This window comes from Orbicella franksi, chromosome 7, assembly GCF_964199315.1.
Source record: "Orbicella franksi chromosome 7, jaOrbFran1.1, whole genome shotgun sequence".
In the NCBI taxonomy this organism is placed as follows: domain Eukaryota; kingdom Metazoa; phylum Cnidaria; class Anthozoa; order Scleractinia; family Merulinidae; genus Orbicella; species Orbicella franksi.
The window spans coordinates 12738871-12763069 of NC_138151.1; the positions used below are offsets into that span (position 1 = coordinate 12738871).

Genomic DNA, 24199 nt, shown 5'->3' on the forward strand with positions numbered 1-24199 from the left:
GGCCAGTGACTTGTTGTCTGGCAGTTTCGGGGTGTTGCCTCAAAGGGGAGTGGCATCTCATAATGCCCATCAGTGGTTTGTCGGCTTCCTTCTTCCATCTTCTTTAGAAACTGTAAGTCATCTTGAGACAGTGTTGCTTGTCTGTCTCCTTTTTTCAGAGAAGTCCATTTCAAACATCCTCTTAACTTGAAAGAGATTGATCACTTTTTTCACATTTGTTTTCACAGAGAAATTGCAACTTCTTTTGTTGAATCCTTCTGCATCTACATGAAGGTCAAGTGGTTCTCATGCTTCGATTGTGTAAACTCGGTGAGAAACGCCAATCTCATCTTCATTACCATCTTCTCCGCTAAGGGGTTTGGAAATCTTTCCAATGATTCCCCAGTCGAGGTCAGATCTCAAGGTGTAAGGGCTGTCATCTTCTTCAGGGATGATTGCTCTAGGCATTATTACACGTGGGCAATCTGATCCTATCAGAATTTTTATTTCCTAGTTCTGATAGGGTGTAATCTGTGCTGCAGTCTTCTCCAAATGAGGCCATTGGAGTGCTGACTTGGGTCTTGGAATGTGAGATCTCTTTGCTGGGATGATTTCATGTGAAAAGGCTTAAGGTAACCGCAGAGTGACTTGTCGCTTGAAGTCTTGCATGATGAGACCTCCTTTTTTTCTACTCTTAATCAGCTCTTCGGTGGCATGCATTGTTGATAACAACAAGTTTGTCTCAGGCCCTGAAACACCAAGATGATTGGGGATGGTATCTGCAACGAATGTTGTGTCTGACTGATCGTCTAAGAGAGCTTACACTAGTCACTCAGTCCATGGATTACTGGTGTGGCTCAACCAAACTGGGACAGTCATTGAGTTTGCCTGACTTTTATTCTGACCATTCATAAAGCAAACTGCAGAGTTTGGCATCTGATTAGGATCTCCTTTATTGTGGGTGGTTTCTTTGTGCTTTTTGTAGTCACCATGAAAAGGTGTTGGATGCTGTTGTTTACAAACCCTGCACCTTTTTCTTTCCTTGCAGTCTTTAGACAAATGACCATGTTGTAAGCAGCCAAAGCAGAGTCCTTTCGCCGAAGCAAACTCCTTTCTTTCACTGATTGTTTTTTTTTTAATGAATTCTGGGCATTTGTCTAGATTGTAAGGTTTCTTGCAGTAGAAACACGACTTAACTGCTAAAGGCGGCTTGATTTCTGCTGTTCCATTTTTCTCTTTGTTTGAACTTGTCATAAACACATTGGTACCGCGAGGTCTTCTGGGAAACCTTGGTTCCTTGTCCTTATTTCTTTTGCTTATTGTTCTGCCACTGTCTTCTTCATTAGGGGGTGGCGAGGACAGTACAGGGTCGCAAACGATGTCCTCTTCTTTTACCACAAACTTCACAAATTCCAAGAAGGGAGGGAAGACTTTGTTTTCCTCCTTCCAATTAAAAAATTAATGCAAGCAGGCTCACTTGATTAAAACAACATTGAAACTACTTGAGAACTCAAAGATCCAGCTGTAATGAAGTTGCAACGTCCCATGTGAGCCTGTACTTGTTAGATTGATCGCCAACTGGAAGAACTTGATAAGCTCATGGTAGTTAACTTTGTTAAATAGTCATTGAACTAAATTTAAAATTTCTGTACACTCATTTTTGGCAATGTGTTAGTTGATCATTGACAAGTTGTTGGATGAAACTTACATTGTTACTGTTGTTTGATGCAGAGGCACTTCAAGATCTCCAGCTGTAGAGCCTGTTGACAACGAGAAAGCCGAACTAAAGGCAGGTGATGATGCCGAGGAGGAAGTCAAGTTTTCGTCAGAGACTAAGAAAAAGGAGAAAAGACCCTCTCTATCGAGAATAATGTTTGAACTCTTCTGGGACAAATTTCTGTTGGCATTTGTTTTTAAACTGATTAATGATTGCATCCAGTTTGTGCAGCCACAGCTGTTAAGGTAACAAAGAGCAAATTTCAGTTATAAATTTATTTTATATCATATAGAATTATGAATTATTTTAGATTATGAGTAATTCTCAATCAGAAGGCTACCAAAATGGCCATTGTAGATAAATTTTGAGAAGACACATCTTAGTAGACGGTTAATTTTACTATTTATATTAACATGTTATATTTTAAATTTTACTATTTTATAGGTTATTGATTGGTTATGTAGAGGATAAAGACAATCCTGATGTATGGCGAGGGTATGTTTATAGCATCAGCATGTTTGTGGTTGCTTTAGTCCAGTCTCTTGCCCTTCAACAGTACTTTCAAGTTTGTTTTACTCTTGGATTGCAAGTGAGAACAGCTGTTCTAGGCATGGTTTACTCAAAGGTAAGGAATGTGTACTGCATAGTTACAATTAATTAAAATTAGTGCCCAAGCTGTACAGTGTGTTGCTTATTACTGCAAGCGACAGGTATAAGACAGTTTGTTCCTTATACATACAGATTTATATGAGTAATAACGAAGAGGCAAGATTTGCTGTTACTCCGAGTTTCGTGCTTACGCACTCATCAGACAGTATTTAATGATAAGCATTCCTATCAACTAGATATATATACACGGTATTAAACAATAGGCTAATTGCTGGACTAGTTGCATTACAATAAGTGATAGTTATACTGGAAAACAATAGGTGTGAAGACAGAAATTACGGGGACGAGTATAAACTGCGTGGGTGCAGTACAATATAAAGAAAGTGTCAAGCGTTCTTCAAGTAGAATTTGTTCTCGTGCCGGCATTTAGAAATAAGTTCTGATCTTTTGTTTAGTAGATTGTCGTTGCTATGTTTGATAATCATTAGTTTTTCTGTGAGGCAGAGGTCGCATCGTTTGGAAATGTTGTTGTAGGGTTTTGCACGGCTAATAATTGACCATTTGATGTTGAAGTCTTGTTTTTTGTCGTGTAGTTGCCAGATGTATTTAGAAAGCTCGGTGCTGTTGATGTGTTTTCTGTGCTTAAATGTGGATTTGTGCTGCGAGAATCTCTGTTTGAATGTTCCTTCTGTCAGTCCAATGTAGTTCTTGGTTGTGTTGTTAGTTGTAACTTGTGCGTTGTAGATTACACTGGAAGTCAGGCATTTGTTGTCTAGCGGGCATTGGTCTTTTTTGCGGCAGTTGCATTGCTCTCCGGTGATTGTGTTGGCGTTGTTGTCGGCGTTTGTTATTTTCATGTTGTGTTTGTTGATTACTGTTTTCATGTTGTCCATGCAACTGTAGCTGACTTTGACGTTGTTTTTGTTGAAGAGGCTGTGGTATTTATGTTGGTTCGGAAAGTGCTTAGATATGAGCTTCAGGAATGTTCTACCGATGTTTGTCTTTACGTTTTTACTAAATGGAGGATCAAGAAAAACAACAGTTCTTTTGACGTTACTATGGGCAGCTTCGACGGAGCCGAAGTATGCGAGCTCGTAGGCTTATTCATTCTCGACGACCTGTGTAACATATACGGGATAGACAACATCGGGCTTTACAGAGACGACGGACTTGCCATCTTCAAAAACATCTCCGGACCTCAAGCAGACCGTACAAGGAAGGACATAACAAGACGCTTCAAGACATATGGACTTAACATTACCATACAGACTAACATGAAAATTGTTAACTACCTGGACGTCACCTTCGATCTTACAAAAGGTACCTACTGCCCCTACAGAAAGCCTAACGACGAGCCGCAGTACATCAACACAAAGTCTAACCACCCACCTAACATAATAAAGCAACTTCCAGCATCCATCAATCGCCGTATTTCCGCCAACTCATGCAACGAACACGAATTCAACAAGGCCAAACCAATCTACGAAACTGCTTTGAAAGCCAGCGGATACTCTGAAACACTAATTTACAACGAAGACAATCAACCAACACGCCCCCGACGCAACAGACAAAGAAACATTATATGGTACAACCCTCCATTTAGTAAAAACGTAAAGACAAACATCGGTAGAACATTCCTGAAGCTCATATCTAAGCACTTTCCGAACCAACATAAATACCACAGCCTCTTCAACAAAAACAACGTCAAAGTCAGCTACAGTTGCATGGACAACATGAAAACAGTAATCAACAAACACAACATGAAAATAACAAACGCCGACAACAACGCCAACACAATCACCGGAGAGCAATGCAACTGCCGCAAAAAAGACCAATGCCCGCTAGACAACAAATGCCTGACTTCCAGTGTAATCTACAACGCACAAGTTACAACTAACAACACAACCAAGAACTACATTGGACTGACAGAAGGAACATTCAAACAGAGATTCTCGCAGCACAAATCCACATTTAAGCACAGAAAACACATCAACAGCACCGAGCTTTCTAAATACATCTGGCAACTACACGACAAAAAACAAGACTTCAACATCAAATGGTCAATTATTAGCCGTGCAAAACCCTACAACAACATTTCCAAACGATGCGACCTCTGCCTCACAGAAAAACTAATGATTATCAAACATAGCAACGACAATCTACTAAACAAAAGATCAGAACTTATTTCTAAATGCCGGCACGAGAACAAATTCTACTTGAAGAACGCTTGACACTTTCTTTATATTGTACTGCACCCACGCAGTTTATACTCGTCCCCGTAATTTCTGTCTTCACACCTATTGTTTTCCAGTATAACTATCACTTATTGTAATGCAACTAGTCCAGCAATTAGCCTATTGTTTAATACCGTGTATATATATCTAGTTGATAGGAATGCTTATCATTAAATACTGTCTGATGAGTGCGTAAGCACGAAACTCGGAGTAACAGCAAATCTTGCCTCTTCGTTATTACTCATATACTCAGCTCTACACTATATGTGTATTGAGTACTATTTTAATGGGATCTGCTACTTCCTCATATGGTTACATACAGATTTAATAAACATTATCACGGTTTTTATGCCGTCTTGACTGGTAGACAAAGGGGTCAGAAATTTTTTGTATGGGAGTCCAATATGGCAAATAACTTTCTCCAAAACTGGAATTTACACAATTTGTGAAACATTAAAATACTAGGTAGAACATTGTATTCACCAAGTTTGAAAGATGTAACTTGGCTAGAAGACGCTCAGTTGATTTTTTAATTTTCCATACATTTGTCGGTAATTTCTTTTCCAAGAACTGTGTCTACCCAGCCAAATTTACAGACAAATGTATGGAAAATTAGAAAAATAAACTGAGCGTCTTCTAACCAAGCTACAGCCTTAAAACTTGGTGAATACAATCTTCCACCTAGTTTTTAACATTGCAATTCACAAATTGTGTAAAATTTGATTTTGCAAAATGTTATTTGCCATTGGGTTCCCATACAAACACTGTAATTTCTGACTGCTTTGCCTACCCATCAAAATGGCATCGAAAACCATGATAGGGTCTCTTGTCAAAATCTGAAAAAGAATTGATCATACACGTAGATCTATATGTGTATCTACAAAAGTATGACTGTTAAGTTATTAATGGTTATTTATGGTACTTAATTGGGTTTATTCATGTCAATGTTGTGAGATTTAAAGCATTTCTACCAATTAATGCCTAATGATCTTATTCTGTAATCTCCATGTCTTCTTAAATGTTTCTTTTCTGAGGTGTGAAAGCTCTCTGCTTTTGGCTACTGTTATCAAAGTCAAGATGTTTTAAATGTGACTTGAAAGTGATTAGCCTCATTCCACAATGTACAAGCCTGCTTGGGCTCTGAGTCTCCTCTGTCACTTTGGAAGGCTACATGTGGATATTGAATGCTTATTTAAAAAAATAAGGTTTCAATCGCTGGATTTACATTTGCTTCGTAGACTGTCAGACTTCCTGTTCTGAACGTCATGTTGTCTGGAATAATAATAATTTCAAATTATTATAAACTAATATTTTTATTTATTACTTAATTTATTGTCTAGGCTCTTCTCCTGAATAACAATTCACGTAAAGAATCTACAGCTGGAGAAATGGTGAACTTGATGTCAGTGGATGCCCAGCGACTCATGGATCTTCTTACCTATGTAAACATCTTGTGGTCAGGTCCGCTCCAAATCATCATTTCATTGTATTTCTTGTATAATACAATGGGTGTGTCCATTCTGGCTGGTCTGGGGGTCATGTTGCTCTTGATTCCATCAAATATCTTAATCAGCCGAGTTGCAAGAAAACTTCAGGTAGGTAGCTTTCTTTTTGGCATGGTTAATGTGGCTAAATGTAATTAAAACACGGTTAACCGCAAAATGATGCCAGTCAGAAGTAGTCCTTCCACAAAGTTCAGGGGCCACCTTTCAGCCCTTTCCTTGGGGACGGGGGGGGGGGGGGCACCTTGTGGTTTGCATTACCATCTGCTCACTTGTTGGCCTTCAAGTAAGGGCATTTGACTTGCTGAATTATCAAGCTTTTTCCCTGTTCATCCTCCCTTTGGTAGGTATCAGGGTTGGTAAGTATTCCACTGACTGCTTCAGTGTAACAGTGCCTCCGGTGGTAGGTGCTCGTAGGGTTGCCAATGCCTCCTTCCCTATGTCTCATATCTGCTCTGCGCTGCCAACCTTTAAGGCACAAGCTTGCAAGCTCGTTTATTGTTGATGAGTTTCATAATTTGTTTTCCCAGAAAACATTTATATCCTTCCCAAGGAGTTTTGGTTCATGTCCATACCCCTCCTTTACCCTTTTTTCGTATTTTGAGACCCCTCCCCCCTCCCCACACACACACCCTTGGGTTTTCTAGTGACCTTCCATGGGGAAAGTATGAAAATTTTCTAGAACCAAACAATTATGAAGCTGTTCAATTTTAATAAATTATCCAAGATATATCTTTTTTGTTGTTGTTGTTTATTTGTTTGTCTGTTTTTTGTTAAATTATTGTCAGGGTTAGTTTACTATTTTACTCTCCATGTTGAATCAATTTTATAGGTCAAACAAATGGGTGCTAAAGACTTACGACTCAAGATGATGAATGAGATTCTAAATGGAATCAAGGTATTACTATGCCATGTGTATTTCAGAAATTTCTGATGTAACAGATAGCGTGGCCCAATGGCTGCCACACTGCACTCTGGATTGAGTGGTCTGGGTTTAAGCTGGGGTTTTTAAACCTCTGCTTAAAAGCAGTGGCAGTGTCGTTTGTATTACGATAAAAAAGGTGTTAGTTTCTAAAGAACTGTTGGGCAGTGTTGATGTGCAAATAACATAGTTAGCTACATAAATTAAAGGGACACTGTCACCATTATATGCATGATTTTGGAAATCTCAAAAACATATATTCATCAGTGGAAGAAGAACAATAATGGTTTTATTTTGTAGAGCAGTACTCAACAAATAATTAAATCCATTAGGAAGTGAGGATGGGCTAACGGTGGCGAGGATGGAAACGGATTGCGATATGGATTTCTGAAAAAGCGTCAGGATGTCAGTTTTTAAAAGGTTCAAGTTTGGCTCGAAAATCGTTGAAATTTTGCAAAAATGTTGGTGGAGTGTGGACGCTCTTCAAGAAATTTCTTTTAATCACTTAGTTAGAGCTAATTAAGTTCTTATTACATAAATTTAGGGACCATTTTACGGATGTAATAGTTTTAAGCAAATAAAGCGTGACAGTGTCCCTTAAACCATCTTGGTAAGTTCGTGATGCTTGTAGTTGGAGCATTGATTGTTCCTTGGTCAGAGCATTGATTAGAAGCGCTTGTCAGCTTCACATACTCACTACAATAGTCAATTTACCTTTGTTGACTTCAAGTTTGTATTAATGCATGTGGCTTAGCTTAAAAATGTTTGATTTGTGTTCTGGTCGTGGATACAGCATTTAACTCTGACTCATATTGCTTCAGCTCTCCCTGCTCAGGTGCAGAAATGGGTAATGGAGAATTGTTGGGGGCAGGACGGGAGGTGGGGGATAACCCCATTCAGACTAACATCCCATGTAGGGAGTAGAAATACTTATAGAATGCTATGGGAACCGGGACAATCTCCAGGGGTACATGTACATGTATTTTTAAGCACATACTTTCTCCAGGTTGTACTATTTGTATATTCAACATCATTGCCTGTAGCCCCGTCCGGGGCAAAGGCCACCAATAAGCACCCTTCAGTCATCACGGTCCTGTGCCAGTCGTTGCATTTCTCCCCACGTGTAGCCATTTCTCCTCATGTCTGCCTCTAGGTCACGGCGCCACGAGTTTCTTGGTCGGCCCCTCTTCCTTTTCCCCTGAGGGTTCCAGGTGAGGGCTTGCCTTGTGCTGTTAGATGAGGACTTTACTACATTAAGTGTTAATTCTCTCCGTAGGTCCTGAAGCTTTATGCTTGGGAAACGTCATTCATGAAAATGGTCTCTAAATTTCGCAAAAAGGAGTTGCGGCACTTAAAAAATGCTGCATATCTTAATGCATCATTCGCATTTACCTTCACATGTGCACCATTTCTGGTAAGTGAAGAAAAGAAAAGTTGTAAAGTACATGTAAGAAAATCATAACTAACTGTACAAATGTGAAAAGTAAAGGTAAAGGTAAATTAATGTGTTATTGAATTGGTCATGGATTGCAATTCATAGCAAGAACACTACAGTAAGGAAAGGAGAAGGAAGTTCTGTTGATGGCCAACAAAAAAAAAAAACAAGCAGAAATCTAATCTGAAATCTTTAATCTGGGATTTAATTGTCTGTCCATTGTAGCAGGGTTTCTATATGAGTGATGCATCCATAATGCAAGAGTTGACTGTGAGCCGAAAAATTATCTATTTAGCATTACACCTGACATTATTGGCTGTAAGGCAGGTCAGATACAGACTGATGGTTGGATAGCATTTATTTAGTACATAATTTATTGTGTAATATTCATCCTTTAGCTTATTATATGGCTTGTATTTGTTGCCGATATTGTATAACGCGTGCTGTGATTGGCCAATTCTAGGGCAATATTCCCCCGTAATGCCCACGGGCTGATTACGGGTCTGCCAAAGCAAAGCAAAAAGGCCATATAATAAACAACTATTAACCTCGAATGTTCGGTCTTTTCGGGAAAATCCCAAACCTCAGCTTGCCGTATTGACCTCGCTATCACTTGGTCAATACGGCAAGGTCTCGGTTTGAGATTTCCTCATAAAGGCCTCACTCTCGGTTAATAAGTGGTTTTCTTTTTGTCGAAGACTTGTAATACTACTTTACACAGTACAAACCATGAAGGATACAGTGTTGGTACTTTTTTCGGTGATTGACCTAGCAGGGAATGGTTAATTTTCATTGTTTAACATGACAGGTGTCAATAGCTACCTTCGCCATTTATGTGCTGACTGGCAATGAGCTAACAGCTTCCAAAGCATTTGTTGCAATTTCGCTCTTCAACATTCTACGTTTTCCACTGGTCATGCTTCCGAATGTGATAATTAGCCTGATCCAGGTAATAAAGCATAATTATTATTAATATCTAACATCATAGGTACACAAAAATCAGTAAAAGTATAAATTACGTTTTGTATCTGCAAGTTGTTAAATGCCATATTGTTGTCCGAGGCCTTGTAAAGTGTGACCTGCTACTTTGTAAGTGTTTATTGCATATACCTTGTTAGCTTGAATAATTGAATTTTTTTAATCCGTCTTTTATTTTATTTGATTAGACAGTGTTTTTTTCATTATGCTAACATTCTTTTCTTTACTTTTCTGTATTTACTTGAGATGTAAATTAATAGTTGATGAGGCCCAAGAGACGAATCAGCTATAACCTCAAAAATCGAGAGCAAATATTCTAAATGTCTTAGTATAAATTTAACTAAAATTTCCTTCAAATGACCGTTTTTTATCATTTCTCTACTTTATATTAAACTTCACGCTTTACAAAAATCACAAGGAATGAATTGTCCTTTGAATTTTGCACTTTGGTACGCACGCTCATCGTGTCTTTTTATTCGTGAATCAATTTCGAGTTTTTATAGTCCTTTAAGAAACCATGAATATCCTTTTTTAGTCCTCTCCGGGATTGAGTTTCCCATCGTTTTCTAAATGTTTCCTCGAAACTTACGAAAACGAGAAAAAGTCACCACTTCGTATGTATGACATGCAGCTACTGCACACTAATGGCTGGTGGTGTGCAATGGCTCCGCCAATCAGATTACAGCATTTGCATTAGTATATTAGTAGAATTCTGCTAATGGCTGATGTTTAACGATAGCTGAGCCAATCAGATCACAGCATTTGCATCAGTATACTGGTGGAATTCTACTAATCCAAAATGTTGAATGTTATAATCCCTTTGTTCGTTAGGCCCGAGTTTCCCTGAAACGTTTGACAGAGTTTCTAAGCCTTGAAGAACTTGATGCAGATAATGTAGAGAAGACCATGCCAGATCACAGTGAGTCTTGTCAATTCAAGAAGTTGCAGCAATTATTTCGAATGTTATTACAATGCAGCCAGTGTGGCGGCATCGCGCGCGGTAATAAGCGCATAGCTTCAGATTGGAGCCTGTTTAGGTTTGCATATAATTAACCATCTCGGCGCTCTTCAGACTTGACTTAAAGAATTTATTTTTTTCCCCTCATTGATTTTTAGTCAGTACACAAGACATTCACATTGAGAATGGAGCCTTCAGCTGGGACAAGAATGGCAAACCTTCGTTGACAAAGTGAGTTTTAGTTTAATTCTTAAATTTCTTTGATAGAGAGAGGTCCACCATGTTATGTTCATTGTTGCTTTGTTAATATTCATTTGATGTTCCATTGTTTTTTCCCGCAGTATCAATGTAAATATTCCAAGTGGTTCACTTGTTGCTGTGGTTGGTCAGGTTGGATGTGGAAAATCTACTCTGCTTTCTGCTCTTCTTGGGAAAACGGAAAAGCTTGATGGGAAAGTTAACGTTAAGGTGCTAACAATTGTAAACGTCCTTACATTTAGGGTTAGGTTCGACTCTAGGGAAACTGTGAGATGAGCTTTAGTTTGTTATTAATTTAGAATTAGTAATTTTAAAATATTAACCTCCATTTTTCTTGAAAATATGAATGATAGACATTTGCTTGCGGGAAAAGTGAACCGAGAGGCCAAAAGGCCAACAGTTTTCTGAGGGTAGTATAACTTATAAGACAACAAAGCGCAGCGAAGATTACACATATTGCTCACAGAAAGCTATTGCAGGAAGTGTATCGGTATTTGGGAAAAACAATCTTTAACTTGTTATTTTCTGTATTTTAAAGCCTAAATTTCCAATAAGGGCATTTTTGAGTGAGAGTGTGGTTATTCACCAAATTGTAACCGATTACAGATTAGCTATTCAACAGGTCATGTGTCTGCCAGTAGAATTTAGCATGTAGAGTACTTTGATGAGTTTTAAAGCTTGTATTCTGAATCTTTCTTGGTTTATTTTGAAGACTGTAAATCACCTTTTCTTTTTCAGGGTTCTGTAGCATATGTTCCTCAGCAAGCCTGGATTCAGAATGCTACTCTCAGGGAGAACATTCTGTTTGGAAGAACATTTGATTCCAAGCGTTATGCTAAAGCGATTTATACCTGTGCTCTACAAACAGATCTTGACATCTTACCAGGAGGAGACCTGACAGAAATTGGTGAAAAGGTATCTTTACCATGAAGCTGTGTAGTACCCTGGGAACCCTGCACGCTGCTGCTGCTGTTGCCTCTGCTGTTGCTGCTGCTGCTGCTGCTGCTGCTGTTACTGCTGCTGTTACTGCTGCTGCTGCTGCTCGTCCTCTTACTCCTCCCCCTGCTCCTGTTCCTCCTCCTCTTGCTCCTCTGCTTTCGCTTCTTTTTTCTCGTCTTTCTGTATTCTCCTCTTTCTCTTCCCACCTCCTCCTTCTTCTTCTCCGTACTTCTCGTCCTTCCTCTCTATTTAAAAAGCCATTTGATTTCTGTTGTAAAACTAAAAGGTTTCATTGCTTTCTTTAGGGAATTAACCTCAGTGGTGGACAGAAACAGCGAGTCAGCTTAGCTCGTGCTGTGTATTTCAATGCTGATGTCTACTTGTTGGATGATCCACTCAGTGCTGTGGACTCACATGTAGGAAAACACATCTTTGATAAAGTCATAGGACCACGAGGAAAACTGAGGAAGAAGGTAAGTCTGTGCGATAATATTAGTCCGTGTGATAGAGGTTAACCGTGTCAAATTTGCACGGTGTAAACTGTCGGCAAATCAACTGACAACTTTTCTTTTCATCACCTGATTCCAATTTGTTAAATGTATCTGAACTTACTGTAATTTTAAAAATAACGCTCCGAATGAAATTGTGAGGGATGTATTCGACCATTTCTTTTTTCACTTCGTTTCTTACATCTATTCGTTCTTTTTTTCGTTCGTTTGTTCGTTCTCTTGCTCGTTCGTTCGTTGGTTTGTTCGTTCGTTCGTTTGCTCTTTCGTTTGTTTCTTTGCTCTTTCGTTCGTTCGTTGGTTTGTTCGGTCGTTCGTTTCTTTGCTTGCTCGTTCGTTTCTTTGCTCGTTCGTTCGTTCGTTCGTTCGCTAGTTGGTTCTTTCGTTCGGTCGGTCGTTTGTTCGTTGGTGTGCTCCTTCGTTCATTCGTTCGCTCTTCGTTCGCTCGTTCGTTTGCTAGTTTCCTCGCTCAAAAGAATTTTAGTCCGTCTGCGAACAAGAAACCTGCCTGTAATGACAAGTCATTGTTTATAGAAGATATGTCCATAGCAACTGTGAATCCACATTGCGAGGGTTCATGTAGTAGTGTAGTTAATATCTGTATACTGTCAGTATATACTAAATATGCGTTCAATGCATTCTTCTCACCAGACGCGCGTCCTTGTGACCCATGGCATTGCTTTTCTTCCTCAAGTCGATCAGATTATTGTTTTACAAGATGGCAGAATATCAGAGGTTTGTGTGGCCTTAGCTTCCATTGTCTTGAGCTATCAGTTACATGAAAGGAAAGTATTTTCTCTCTGACCCTTTTTTGCTGAAATGTCAGTTGATCAGCCTCACAGTATCTTTTCATGATTTCAATGATTGCGCTTTTTTATGAAACTTGTATTACAATTTTGTTGCAAAACAACGAGTTGCAAGAAAATCCCCAAAATCAGCATGTGTGAAAACGTTCTTATTGTAGCAAGTGCTGTAGAGAGTAAAATCTAGTTCCACTTTTTGCAACGACTGTCATTGCTGCAACACTGCAAGGAAATTTTTGTGTTGCCTTATTTTCATGCAAGTATGTAACCGTTTTTAATGTCGACTTTCCTATTAATTTCAGATTGGTACTTACACAGAGCTGGTTAAGAACAGGGGCGCTTTCGCTGAGTTTCTGAAAACATACGCAACAGAGGAGCAAACAAAGCTTACATATGGTGAGTTGGTGTTACCGGAAACAAAAAGAAACTGGCGTAGTTCAGAATATCTCCGTACCATTTGCTTCTGTTTCGAAAGTTCCGTGATTTTTGGTTGAAAAGAAAGCGCCCCAAACTTGATATTAAGCTCCTGCTTTTATTTTATATTCGTAAATAGCCGAGGATCCTGCACCAGAGGCGATCATGCCAGATATCGAGGATGTCGATGGACGCTGGAATGGACGTCAAAGCGTGGAGCGATTGGACAGCCATCTTGATATACCTCTTAGAAAACGAGCTGACAGTATATCGGTTATAACTGTTGATACCGCTGACCTGGATTGTCAGTTTACAAGACCAGATCAGGAAGGGGACAAGATGATTGAAGAAGAGAGATCCAAAACTGGAAAGGTACAGTGGAGCCCCGCCTTACGGCCACCCCGTTAATACGGCGACCTCGATATAACGGCCAGTTTATTCTGGCCCGAACAAAAGCTCCGTCAGTCATTTTCTTATTTAAAGAGCTCCTTTAATACGACCACCCCATTAGTAGGCCAGATTTTTGTGGCCCGTTGGTGACCGGATTAACAGGATTCCACGGTATTAAGGTCGGCACACACGAAGGGACAACTCCCTGTGACTAGTCCCTGCAACAAGTCACGGCGACAAGTCTCATCGTGTGAACTAGCCATTTTTGCCACAAAATCTAGTCGCAAGGACCAAAATTTGGTCCCTGCGAAAATTTGGTCCCAGCGACTAGTCCCACGAATTCAAACTGGTTTGAATTTTTGGGACAAGTCCCTGCGACTTGTTCCTCAAAACGCTTCGTGTGAACTGTTCGTGGGACAAGTCCCTGCGACCAGTCCCTTCGTGTAAACTCTTCAGGGGACTAGCTGCAGGGATTAGTCCCCTCGTGTGTGCCGACCTTTACTATATACCTTCAAGAAGTCAGCTGATCTTAAAAAGTACTATGGGTAACTAGCGATGTGTTTATATAAAACATGTGAAGTGTACATATTGGTGTAAACCCGTTACTCCCTAAAAGTGCCAATAACCCTTTTCACGGTTAACTTTTCTCATTTGCATTACAATATAATCCAGTATCTATGCGCAGCAATTCCGGGCAATAGGCCATTTCTGAGTTACTTTCTGCCTCTGTTTCAAAACGAGTCCGTGCAAGAACTTTCATATGAAAATGAGTTTGAATTACATGAAAATAAACATGTAGGCGGTTCCAAAACATTTTCAAATAAATGGTTCGCACTTGCAAATAAGAACTGTTGTGAAACAAGCACTGTTACGTGAACGTTGCATTCCCTTCAAATGAATATTTGTCAAACGAAAACGGGTAAGGAAAGATATCAAGGTTCTATTCCAATCGCCTCGAACAGAACATTTCTCTGCACGTGCGTTATACACATAGCTCATTGCTGTCGTTGTGGTAGCTCGGGTAACTTCCTAATGGCTTGCACTGTAGCTTGAAATCTTTTTACGCATGTAATTTGAATACTACCGTGTTGTTCTTGCAGGTTAAACTTTCAGTGTTCTGGGAATACGTTAAGTCACTCACAGTTCCACTCTCCGCGTGTATCGTATTGTTTTTCATTCTCTCCGAAACCTCTGCAGTCTCGTCAGGAATCTGGTTGGCTAGATGGAGTTCCACAGACGTGACCTCAGACGATGAGCGCGATCTCTTCCTTGGTGTTTATGGCACGCTGGGCATGTCGCAAGCTATCTTCATTCTTTTTGCTTCCATTGCCATGGCGGCTGGCTCACGAATTGCGTCGCGGCATCTCCATCAGAAAATGTTGGTCAACATCATGCATTCTCCCATGTCATTCTTCGAGACCACCCCGCAGGGGAGGATCATGAACCGCTTTTCCAAGGACATCAGTGGTATTGATGACATGGTGCCCAGATCTCTGACCTCGTTCCTCCGGACCTTTCTATCTGTCATTGGTACAATGTTTGCGATTACTTATGCCACACCAATCTTTCTGGCTGTGATCGTTCCTTTGGGAGTCTTGTATTTTTTTATACAGGTAAACCCCTTTTTGCTTGAAATCCAGTAAACAGGTTTTTTAACATCACTGAACGTCCACCTTTCATTTTGTTTTTTATAAAAAGTTGTCTTTGTTTGGGGATTACAAGTAACTTAGACAGTTCCGTGCGCAGAATAATTACCAGGTTGCACGACGTCATGCTAGTCGAATGCTAGTTGAATTTGGAAACGATTGAGTACAGAGGTTTAGTGTCCTTGATGACAGTGCAGTTGCTACTTGTGTGCGTAAATTCAAAGCAGGATAACAATCAATCAATCAATGGTTTTTTTATGTCTTCGTTGTGTCTCAAGTGAGGGGAGGATAGACTAGTTTCTAGATGTTAAAATTCTAACTTGGCGCCGAGGCTTCAACAATTTAATTTGCGGGTTTTGTATTTTCCAGAGAATTTACGTAGCAAGCTCACGCGAGCTGAAGCGGATTGAATCTGTTAGCCGCTCACCAATATACAACAACTTCCTGGAGACTATCAACGGCACCACCACCATCCGAGCCTTTGCGCAACAGCAGCGCTTCATACGGGGTAATTATTTCCTGGTGGATGAAAACCAAGTGGCTTACTACCCTTCAATGTCGGCAAACAGGTGAAAAGTTTTGTCTAAGAACTAATTATTGTAAGATATTTCAGATCTCCTTCGTAATATTTATTGATTCATCACACAATGTATCTCTCTCGTAATTATGTAATGAATTGTCTTGATGCGCATATATCTTAGGACGTTCTTGTTATCTGTGATCTATGCATGACGTCTTAAGTCTATCCTTCGCCTTAGTCTATCCTTCGCTTGAGACGACCACTTAAAATGTTAAGCCTAGGGAGTCTGCTAAAGGAGGTCGTTTTTGTGCGTTCGTACGCTCGTACAGTCGTTCGTTCGTACCTTCGAACCTTCGTACATTCGTACATTCGTACCTTCGTACCTTCGTAACTTCCTATCTTCGTACATTTGTACCTTCGTACGTTTCCACGTTCGTACGTTCGTCCGTTCGTTTGTTTTTCCGAGGCGTAATCAATGCTGAAATGTATACTTAAACCTCGTTTATGACTCGACTTTGTTTGATTGGATCTTATCATAAACGTATCCGCTCGAAGTGGACTTCAGGCAATTTTCTTATCCAAAAGGCCAATTCTTAAAGCGTCCAACTCTAACCGGAGTTTACCTTCATTAAGTGTAAGCATGTTGTCCTCCAAACAAGTGGAAAGAAACAGAGTAAGCGGCGCTTTCCAAGTTCACGGGTTTTAATTACCTAACCACACTAATTTGCTTGGTTTTTCAGGTGGCTCGCTATTCATCTCGAGTTTGTTGGCATCTTGATCATATTTTTTGCTGCTTTGTTTTCCGTCGTTAACCGCGATTCTCTAGAGAGTGGACTCGTTGGTTTGTCCATCACTTACGCTCTTCAGGTGTGTTGGTTAGCCGTCAGTACACAGTTGTGGGGTATTCATATCACCCGTACATTTAAAAAGGAGCTACGTCACAGTTTCTGCATCTTGAAAAGTTAAAGTGCAACTAACCCCCAAATTTGTTTTTCGCTTACTTAAATATTCTCATCTTTCTGATCACCACTGCGAAAAAATTATCGTTGTAGCTATTTTCGTTAATTTCCTATGAATTTTTGAAGTCCGCAAAATTAGCGCTTTACGTGACCATGACCGAGCAATAACGAAGAATGGGGCGAGTTGACCTGTGACGTCATCGAAGAACCAACAATGGTTTGCTTCTAAGAAGAATGTATGCGAACATGCACTAGTGTGATTCAAAATCGTTGCAGAATACAAGGAAGATGTGTTTTTGGAGGGATTCGCAGTACAGCATGCTTAGGAAAGAGCAATCCTCCTCATTCAATACCTATATCCCAGTGACACTCGTCCAGAAGCGAGAAAAAGCCGAAAGCAGTGTGCAGACTTGTGCGAAGTCGGACATCGAGCAGTTCTTCGATCTCAGGTTCGCCGCTTCTGTAAAAACCTAGGATTTTCATGGGCTGTATATTCTTCCCTAGCTTCTAGCACGAAGCTCGATATTGTCAAGGTAGATAAGACACGAAACCTGGAAATAAGAACGAGCCCCAGATGTCCCAGACCAAAATAATGGAAACTACTGTAGGTGAGATAATTGTACGGCAAATTATACGCATGGAGTTTTCTTCGTCCTCGAAATAGAGAGCTTTCTAAACGAATAATCAACCTCACGTACGTCCTACAGCGAAGCGATTGAGATAAGTGAGGCTTCGAACTGCAGAACTAGCTATGTATTTGTGGATTTCATATACAACCACACCCACGAGGGCCGACAATCGGCGCTTGAGTTGCTCCTCTGCATACACAATTGTTTTGTTCCTTGAGCAACAAAATATATCTCAGTTACAACTTAAAACGAATCAAGCATTGATATGAGGAAAGTAAAACAAACTATTTAGATTAGACTTTAACGACGGAGATTGAAGCGCTGAAAGGAAGCTAAAGGAGACCTGGGAGGAGAAGGTTTTGGACGGAATCGTAACACTCAGGTTATTAGCGTACGTAAAAAAGACTTTTAAAACAAAAGAACAGTGAAGGAGAAATGTATTCATTTAATTGATACCATACTGAACTTTTTGTCAAGATCTTGTCGAAGGATTTTTAATTACTAGTACGAAAAGTGCAAATTTGTGAAACTCGCAATCAATGTTTATGTTCGTACATACTAATTGACTTTGTATACATACGGTCGGTCGGCAATAACAAAGCGGAAAGACGAATTTTTCCGCGTTTTTGAGTAATTAGTGGAAAAATATGCTCTCGTCGTTATGAGCTATCAAGGGTTCGGTAAGAGTACTTAAAGAAGTGTTGTATGTAGATCAGTAGATTAGCCAAATGGGCCGGCAAATTGTCGATCGTGACTTGCAGTGCAGCGGGCTCGACTGGCGACCCGCACTTCGAAATCGAAAAAATATATACATCGTAGCCGTGCTAATCGTAACTAGACTTCGAATTGTATAGCTAGATGGTACAGTTCTTTCACTTAACAGTCTTGGCCATTTTTGATAAAATATGAAACACAAATACCCCAAATATGTTTTCACAGCGCTCGAAACCTAGTCAAACGTCTCTTGAGTGTTTTGAGCAATGTCCTTCGATGATGTCACAAGAAGCCCGACCCAGATCCCGCTATGCGCGGTCGTGGGGCAAGAAATTACAACTGTAAACGCCCGTAGAATCGCATGGATTTTATCAATCGAGGTCATTTCTTCGCTGAAGTAATAGGGCAAACTAGTAGATTTCATTAAAGGAAAACAAAAATTGGGGGGTTAGTTGCACTTTAAGCCTAAATTTGTTTTAAGCTTGTCGTTTGTAATCCGTGGTAATCTTCTCCATCCTTAACCATCCTTGTTCCTTTTTGCTTTGTTATTATCTCTTTGGTGTTTTTCTATCTTAGCAAACTACTAGTAAATAGGTTTCCTTCAATTTAACGGTAATTTTGTACGCGGCCAAAATAACTTAAAATACCGTGACTGAGTTCCTTTAAACATACTTGTTTGTTTGTTTGTTTTTATCACCAAGGTAACCGCAACTCTTAACTGGATGGTACGGATGAGCAGTGAACTGGAGACAAACATTGTATCCGTGGAGCGAGTGAAGGAATATTCAGAAACACCTGCAGAGGTATTGATGGATTGTCAAATTTTAAGTTGTTGACATTAGTACGCTCGAACTTTTGATGCTATAATCTGACAGTTAGAGAGCCTATGAACACGTGAGCGCCATTTAGTGAGCAGCCTGGTCGAGCCATGGCGAGGACAAACTAGCCTGGTATGTCGCATATTAGAAAATTACGATTAGTCATTTACCGATCCAAATTCTGCTAAAACATTCCTGCCCTATCAGATCTACTGTATGACTTGATATCACCGCTTACCGTACCCAAATTCTCTTTTACCCAATCAGACGTCGCGCCTGCTGACCTGATATCGTACGATATCAAAGTCACCGATCTGATATGGCTACCATGTGATGGTCGCTGGGGCGAATTTGGGTACGGTAAATAGCTATTCTTTGTTCGGACCTTTTTGGTACTCTTCGGCTGCATATGAGCATATCAAGCTCGTTTGGTCTCGCCATGGGTGTTTTGGATCGTCTACGTCTCGCCAAAATACGAACCATGGCTTGACCAAATTCTCCTGATATGCCGCCGAAGCATACCAAAAAGGTGCGATTAGGTATAAGTGTCTGGACAGTAGGAGCGCAATTCGTGAGGCGAAGCGTGAAAGATGGCGCCGACCGTGAGAAAAGAATTAAGAATACTCGCTTATGAAATATCAGGCCCCGGGGTTTTCGAAAGGTAGATAACGTTTCCACTGGATAAATCATTATCCAGCAGATAGCGTGGTTTGTTTTGTTGACACTTATCCACTGGATAGCGATTTTTCTGTTGGATAGCGTTATCCAGCCTTCGAACAACCGGGGCCTAGACTGGAAGGGCTCTGCCTGTCGAACACAGTATCCAGTGCACAACAGGCACGCAGACAGATTGAAGAACGCCCATAACGTGTGCTAGTTGTCACGTTGACTAAAAGGAATGTATTTCTTTCAGGCTGAGTGGATCATTCCAGACAGCCGACCCCCAGATGAGTGGCCTGATGCAGGGAACATTGTGATAGACGAGTTTGACCTGAAATACAGGGAAGGATTACCTCTTGTACTGAAACAGATCAACTGTGATATTAAACCAGGAGAAAAGGTACACTTGGTTTGAGTTAAAGTTGATTAACTGTGAAATTCCCCGGTGAAAAACGGTACAGGGTATTTTAGACGTTATTTAAAGATCTAAAGATTCAAGAACTGAGATTAGGAACCTTGTAGGGTCGAAGGAAGATTTCTACCCAGGGGTTTCCCTTGGTCTTTCTGCTACTGAAGCGCCGTCACAGCTCGCATTTGATGGAAAAATAGGAGAGAGAAAACCTCTGGAACCAGGAATCTTCTTGTCTTGGTCTTGAGGTGGCTCACAATAGTTTGAACTGACTCCATCACTATGATTGGTCAATACAGCCACAAGAAATGCCCAATCATTGGTAAAACAATATATAATGGGTTACCATAACAACAGTGTGACACCCTTAAGTTTAGCTTTAAGAACTTGTAACTTAAAGTTGTGAATAAGCATGGTAAGATGGAAGTTCTTGCAAAGTTTAAAAAAATTCTGCGGCTGGGGTTCAGAGCCACCTTAAATGGACCAACAGTTAAGATGGCTCTGAACCCCCATCTCGTCGTAATTGTAAGGAAAGACCATAGCAAAATTACTTGAGTATTCTATTTCAGTATCACTGCATGAACCTCAAGATCGTCGAAGATTCTTGACAATCATTGAAGATTCTAAAGATCTGTTGAAAACATTTTGAGGGTCTTGACAAGAACCTCGATGATCCTTAAAGATCTTTGTACATCCTCGAGAAAGTTTGATAAAAATCCTCAAAGATGTGTACAACATCTTCGTACAGATCTTTAAGGATCTTTGAATTTGTGCAAAGATCCTAAGGTTAAACCATGAGAAGGGGAAAACCAAACTGTGACTGCTAAATTTGCAATGAAGTGATTCAGTTATCAGTTGTTCACTCGTGCAGTGTACGTCACAGCCGTTTTCACGCCGTCACGTCACGCTGCATTGAGTGACTACAGCGAATCTGTGTTTTCAGGTTGGTATTGTGGGTCGCACAGGAGCCGGAAAATCAACGCTCACCTTAGCTTTGTTTCGTATTCTTGAGAGAGCTGGCGGACGAATCATGGTTGATGGTGTTGATATCGCTAAGATTGGACTTCAGGATCTGCGATCACGACTTACAATCATTCCACAGGTAACGGAAGAGGGGATAAAATTAAACATAGGCACGTTTAGCGTGCACACACAATTTTGTTTTCACATTCGCCCTGTATTCTTGAAACAAATAGTAGCTGTTGAATGCAATAGGCATGCATGGCGTCCAAATATCAACCAGTCGTGATAGGAATATTTGGGAAGAAACGAGCTCACAGGTAGTTTCTTAAGACGCGATGAAATTAAGTTGGTCGCAGTGGGGTGGTGGCTTTGACGGTTGATGGTTAATTTATTTTCCTCACGGTTAACAGAAATCTCAGAAATAAATTGCCACTCTCTTAAATAGTTTTCATCGTTTAAAAAAGTTTAGAGTTTATTTTGATTACTGTAATACATATTTAAGGTCTTAGGACCATTCCGGGAATGGAAAAAGGTGTTATTATAAGAATTGTACTCCTACGTCTCCCGACCTTTTCCTGTACTGCCAAACCACAAGACAAGGCAGAAGCTCTTGAGACTTTCACTTTCGTGGCTAAAATGTTTTCACGGTTAACGGTTGAAAATTTCCACTTTTTACGCCTAAAGGCTAAATATTTGGCTCGTATTACGGCTAACGGTTAATCTCATTGAGGCCCTCAATTAAACGTAGGCACGTTTCACTTGCTCGTTAAGCTATCTTTCACATTCGCCTTGTATTCTTGAAAGAAATGGGGAACGAGTAGCCGTTGCATAACATAGGCATGCATAGCGTCCAAATATCAACCAGGCGTGCTAGAAATTTGTGGGGAAAAGCCAGCTCACAAGTTTAAGGATATTTTTGGAATGTGATGTTTGAGATGTACGTCATAAAGTTTGTCACACTGTATGAAGTTTTTTTTCTGTTTTTTTTTTTTTTTTTTTTTTTTGCGGAGGGGGGGGGGGGTGGGAGGTTGGGGTGGGTGATTCCTCTAACCAAAGAACTGGACCGATTAAACGTATCTCCCTGCTTTTGTCTGTTTTATTTAGGATCCAGTACTGTTCTCTGGAACCCTTCGTCTCAATTTGGATCCGTTTGACACTCACACAGACGACGAGCTGTGGAAGATACTTGAATTGAGTCATTTAAAGAACTTTGTATCAGGGCTGGAAGAAGGTCTTCTTCACCCAGTCAGTGAAGGAGGAGAAAACTTAAGGTATTGTCCATTCGTTTTCGGTGGTCTGATGTTTAGGCTTAGTAGGGTGATAAAGCAAACAACGTCTATCGTGCCCTCGGTGCAAAAGATCGTCATTTTTTATGAACCGCGCTTCAAATAATAGTGAATTAGAGGGGAAAATGTATTGTAGGTTACCGTTGCGTTTTCACAGAGAACCCCACAGTGTGCAGTTAGTTAAAATCCCTTGACTTTCTCCACAGTGTTGGTCAGCGGCAGTTGGTGTGTTTAGCGCGTGCGCTGCTCCGTAAAAGTAAGATCCTGGTTCTCGATGAAGCCACGGCCGCGGTGGACCTGGAAACTGATGAACTCATTCAGCAAACGATTCGGCGTGAGTTCGCTGACCGCACAGTGTTCACCATTGCTCACAGGCTCAACACTATTATGGACTACACAAGGTTAGAAAGTATTCCGAAGTCTTCATGTCTTCCAGTACGTGAAGATCTGATGTTTGTATACTGTCCTTCATTCACTAAAGTTTAAGAAGTGGAGGACTAGTTAATCCAAAACCATGAACTGTTCATTGTGGAGGGGGGATGGGGGAGGTGGGGACATTCTTGTTGCCGTTCAAGTTTGCGTAGTCGCCTTTCTGTATCCTGGAAAAGGCTGCAAAGTCATTCTCAGTTGACGCGTCTGTTTTGGTGTTGGTGGGTGGGAACTGGATCGGGCTAATTGTGAATGTCTTTCACGCCTTACTTTGCAAAGATTCCCCAAAACGAAGGCTGCTATGGAAGAATTTAGGCAACGGACACAAAGATGTGGCTGGCTCTGGAGCAACAACAGCTCTTGCGTGTCTCGTGGGTGAATATTTGTTTTTCTTTATCAAGTTGTTATTGTTTTGAATTCGGTCTTTCTTTCAGGATCATGGTGCTTGACAAAGGTTTCATGATGGAGTTTGACACACCGCAAGCGCTGCTGGCTCAACGAGGAATCTTCTACAACATGGCTCGTGACGCGGGACTAGCTTGAAAAGCTAAGGACACATCGTGATGATAACATGCGGGAACAGAGAAAGGGCTGGTCTGATGAGGTTAACAACTGCAATGGAAACTGGCTTTCATCGCTTGGCAGCTGATGAGACGTTGTATTTGGAATTGTGCTTGACCCAAAGAATGTTTTTAAGAACCGTCCTATGTGTCATCGACTCGTGGCTTGATTGAAACGTGTTTTGTGTAATGTGGTGTGTTTTTGGTCTGGTTTGGCAACTGTGAAGGTTCTTGAAGGTAACTCTACACATTCATGACCTTACACAAAGTGGAAGCTCGCATGAAACTAGAACATGGGGATGGGCGTGCCTCCGATTGTTTTCATATAGCACGTGCCCTATATGTGGTTTGAATGTGTGTTTGTGATGCTCAAACTTTCAGTTTCGCTGAGAAACAACTGTTTAACATAAGGCTATTTAACCAGCCAACGTTCTATCAGAGAGCTGCGGAAATTATGGTCGATGGCATTCAATCACTGGGCGAAGCATAAAGAGCGCAAGTATAAAGCGTACATCCGTATAAGGAAGTGTATGACCGACCTCTGGTCAACTGGTGATTACGTGACGCACATATCTGCGTTTTTATTTTGTGTGGCATTTAGTTGTATCTCATTGTTTTTAGCTGATATTTAGCACCCCTTAACGAATCATGCAACTTGTCTCGTAATGAAATTACCGCTAGTTACACAACTTGTCACGCATAGTGCTGTGTTTAAAAAATAGATATTATCGCTGAACGAAGTCAACATACATGTAACATCTTTTTAGAAAGTTCATTATTATAAAGGTCTTAAAAGTACTTACATCGATGTGTATTTTCTGAGACAAAGAAAACAAATTGTCACAATTAAGTGTGAGGGAAACTGAGGATAACGAGGAATGAAATCTGAATAGTTTTATTGCGTGTGGTCTCTCGAGGCGTATTTCGTGCCACTCGGGCTGATGTACGCTCCTAAGAGACCA

At 40.5% G+C, this 24199-nt stretch overlaps 1 protein-coding gene across 1 annotated transcript; it reads left to right on the forward strand.

Moving 5' to 3' along the window:
• The first annotated feature begins 1761 nt into the window (after nt 1–1761).
• LOC145491941 (multidrug resistance-associated protein 1-like) lies at nt 1762–24034 on the forward strand. Its single transcript, XM_081471241.1, has 23 exons — nt 1762–1941; nt 2141–2321; nt 5880–6134; nt 6874–6939; nt 8240–8377; nt 9207–9347; nt 10208–10295; nt 10493–10565; nt 10676–10802; nt 11331–11507; nt 11837–12004; nt 12689–12772; nt 13143–13236; nt 13394–13626; nt 14745–15257; nt 15660–15859; nt 16551–16677; nt 18814–18915; nt 19844–19990; nt 20943–21101; nt 22067–22233; nt 22455–22649; nt 23112–24034. Exons 1-23 carry the CDS (start codon nt 1850–1852, stop codon nt 23218–23220), a joined length of 3636 nt encoding a protein of 1211 aa, XP_081327367.1. The 5' UTR covers nt 1762–1849; the 3' UTR covers nt 23221–24034.
• The last annotated feature ends 165 nt before the right edge of the window (nt 24035–24199 follow it).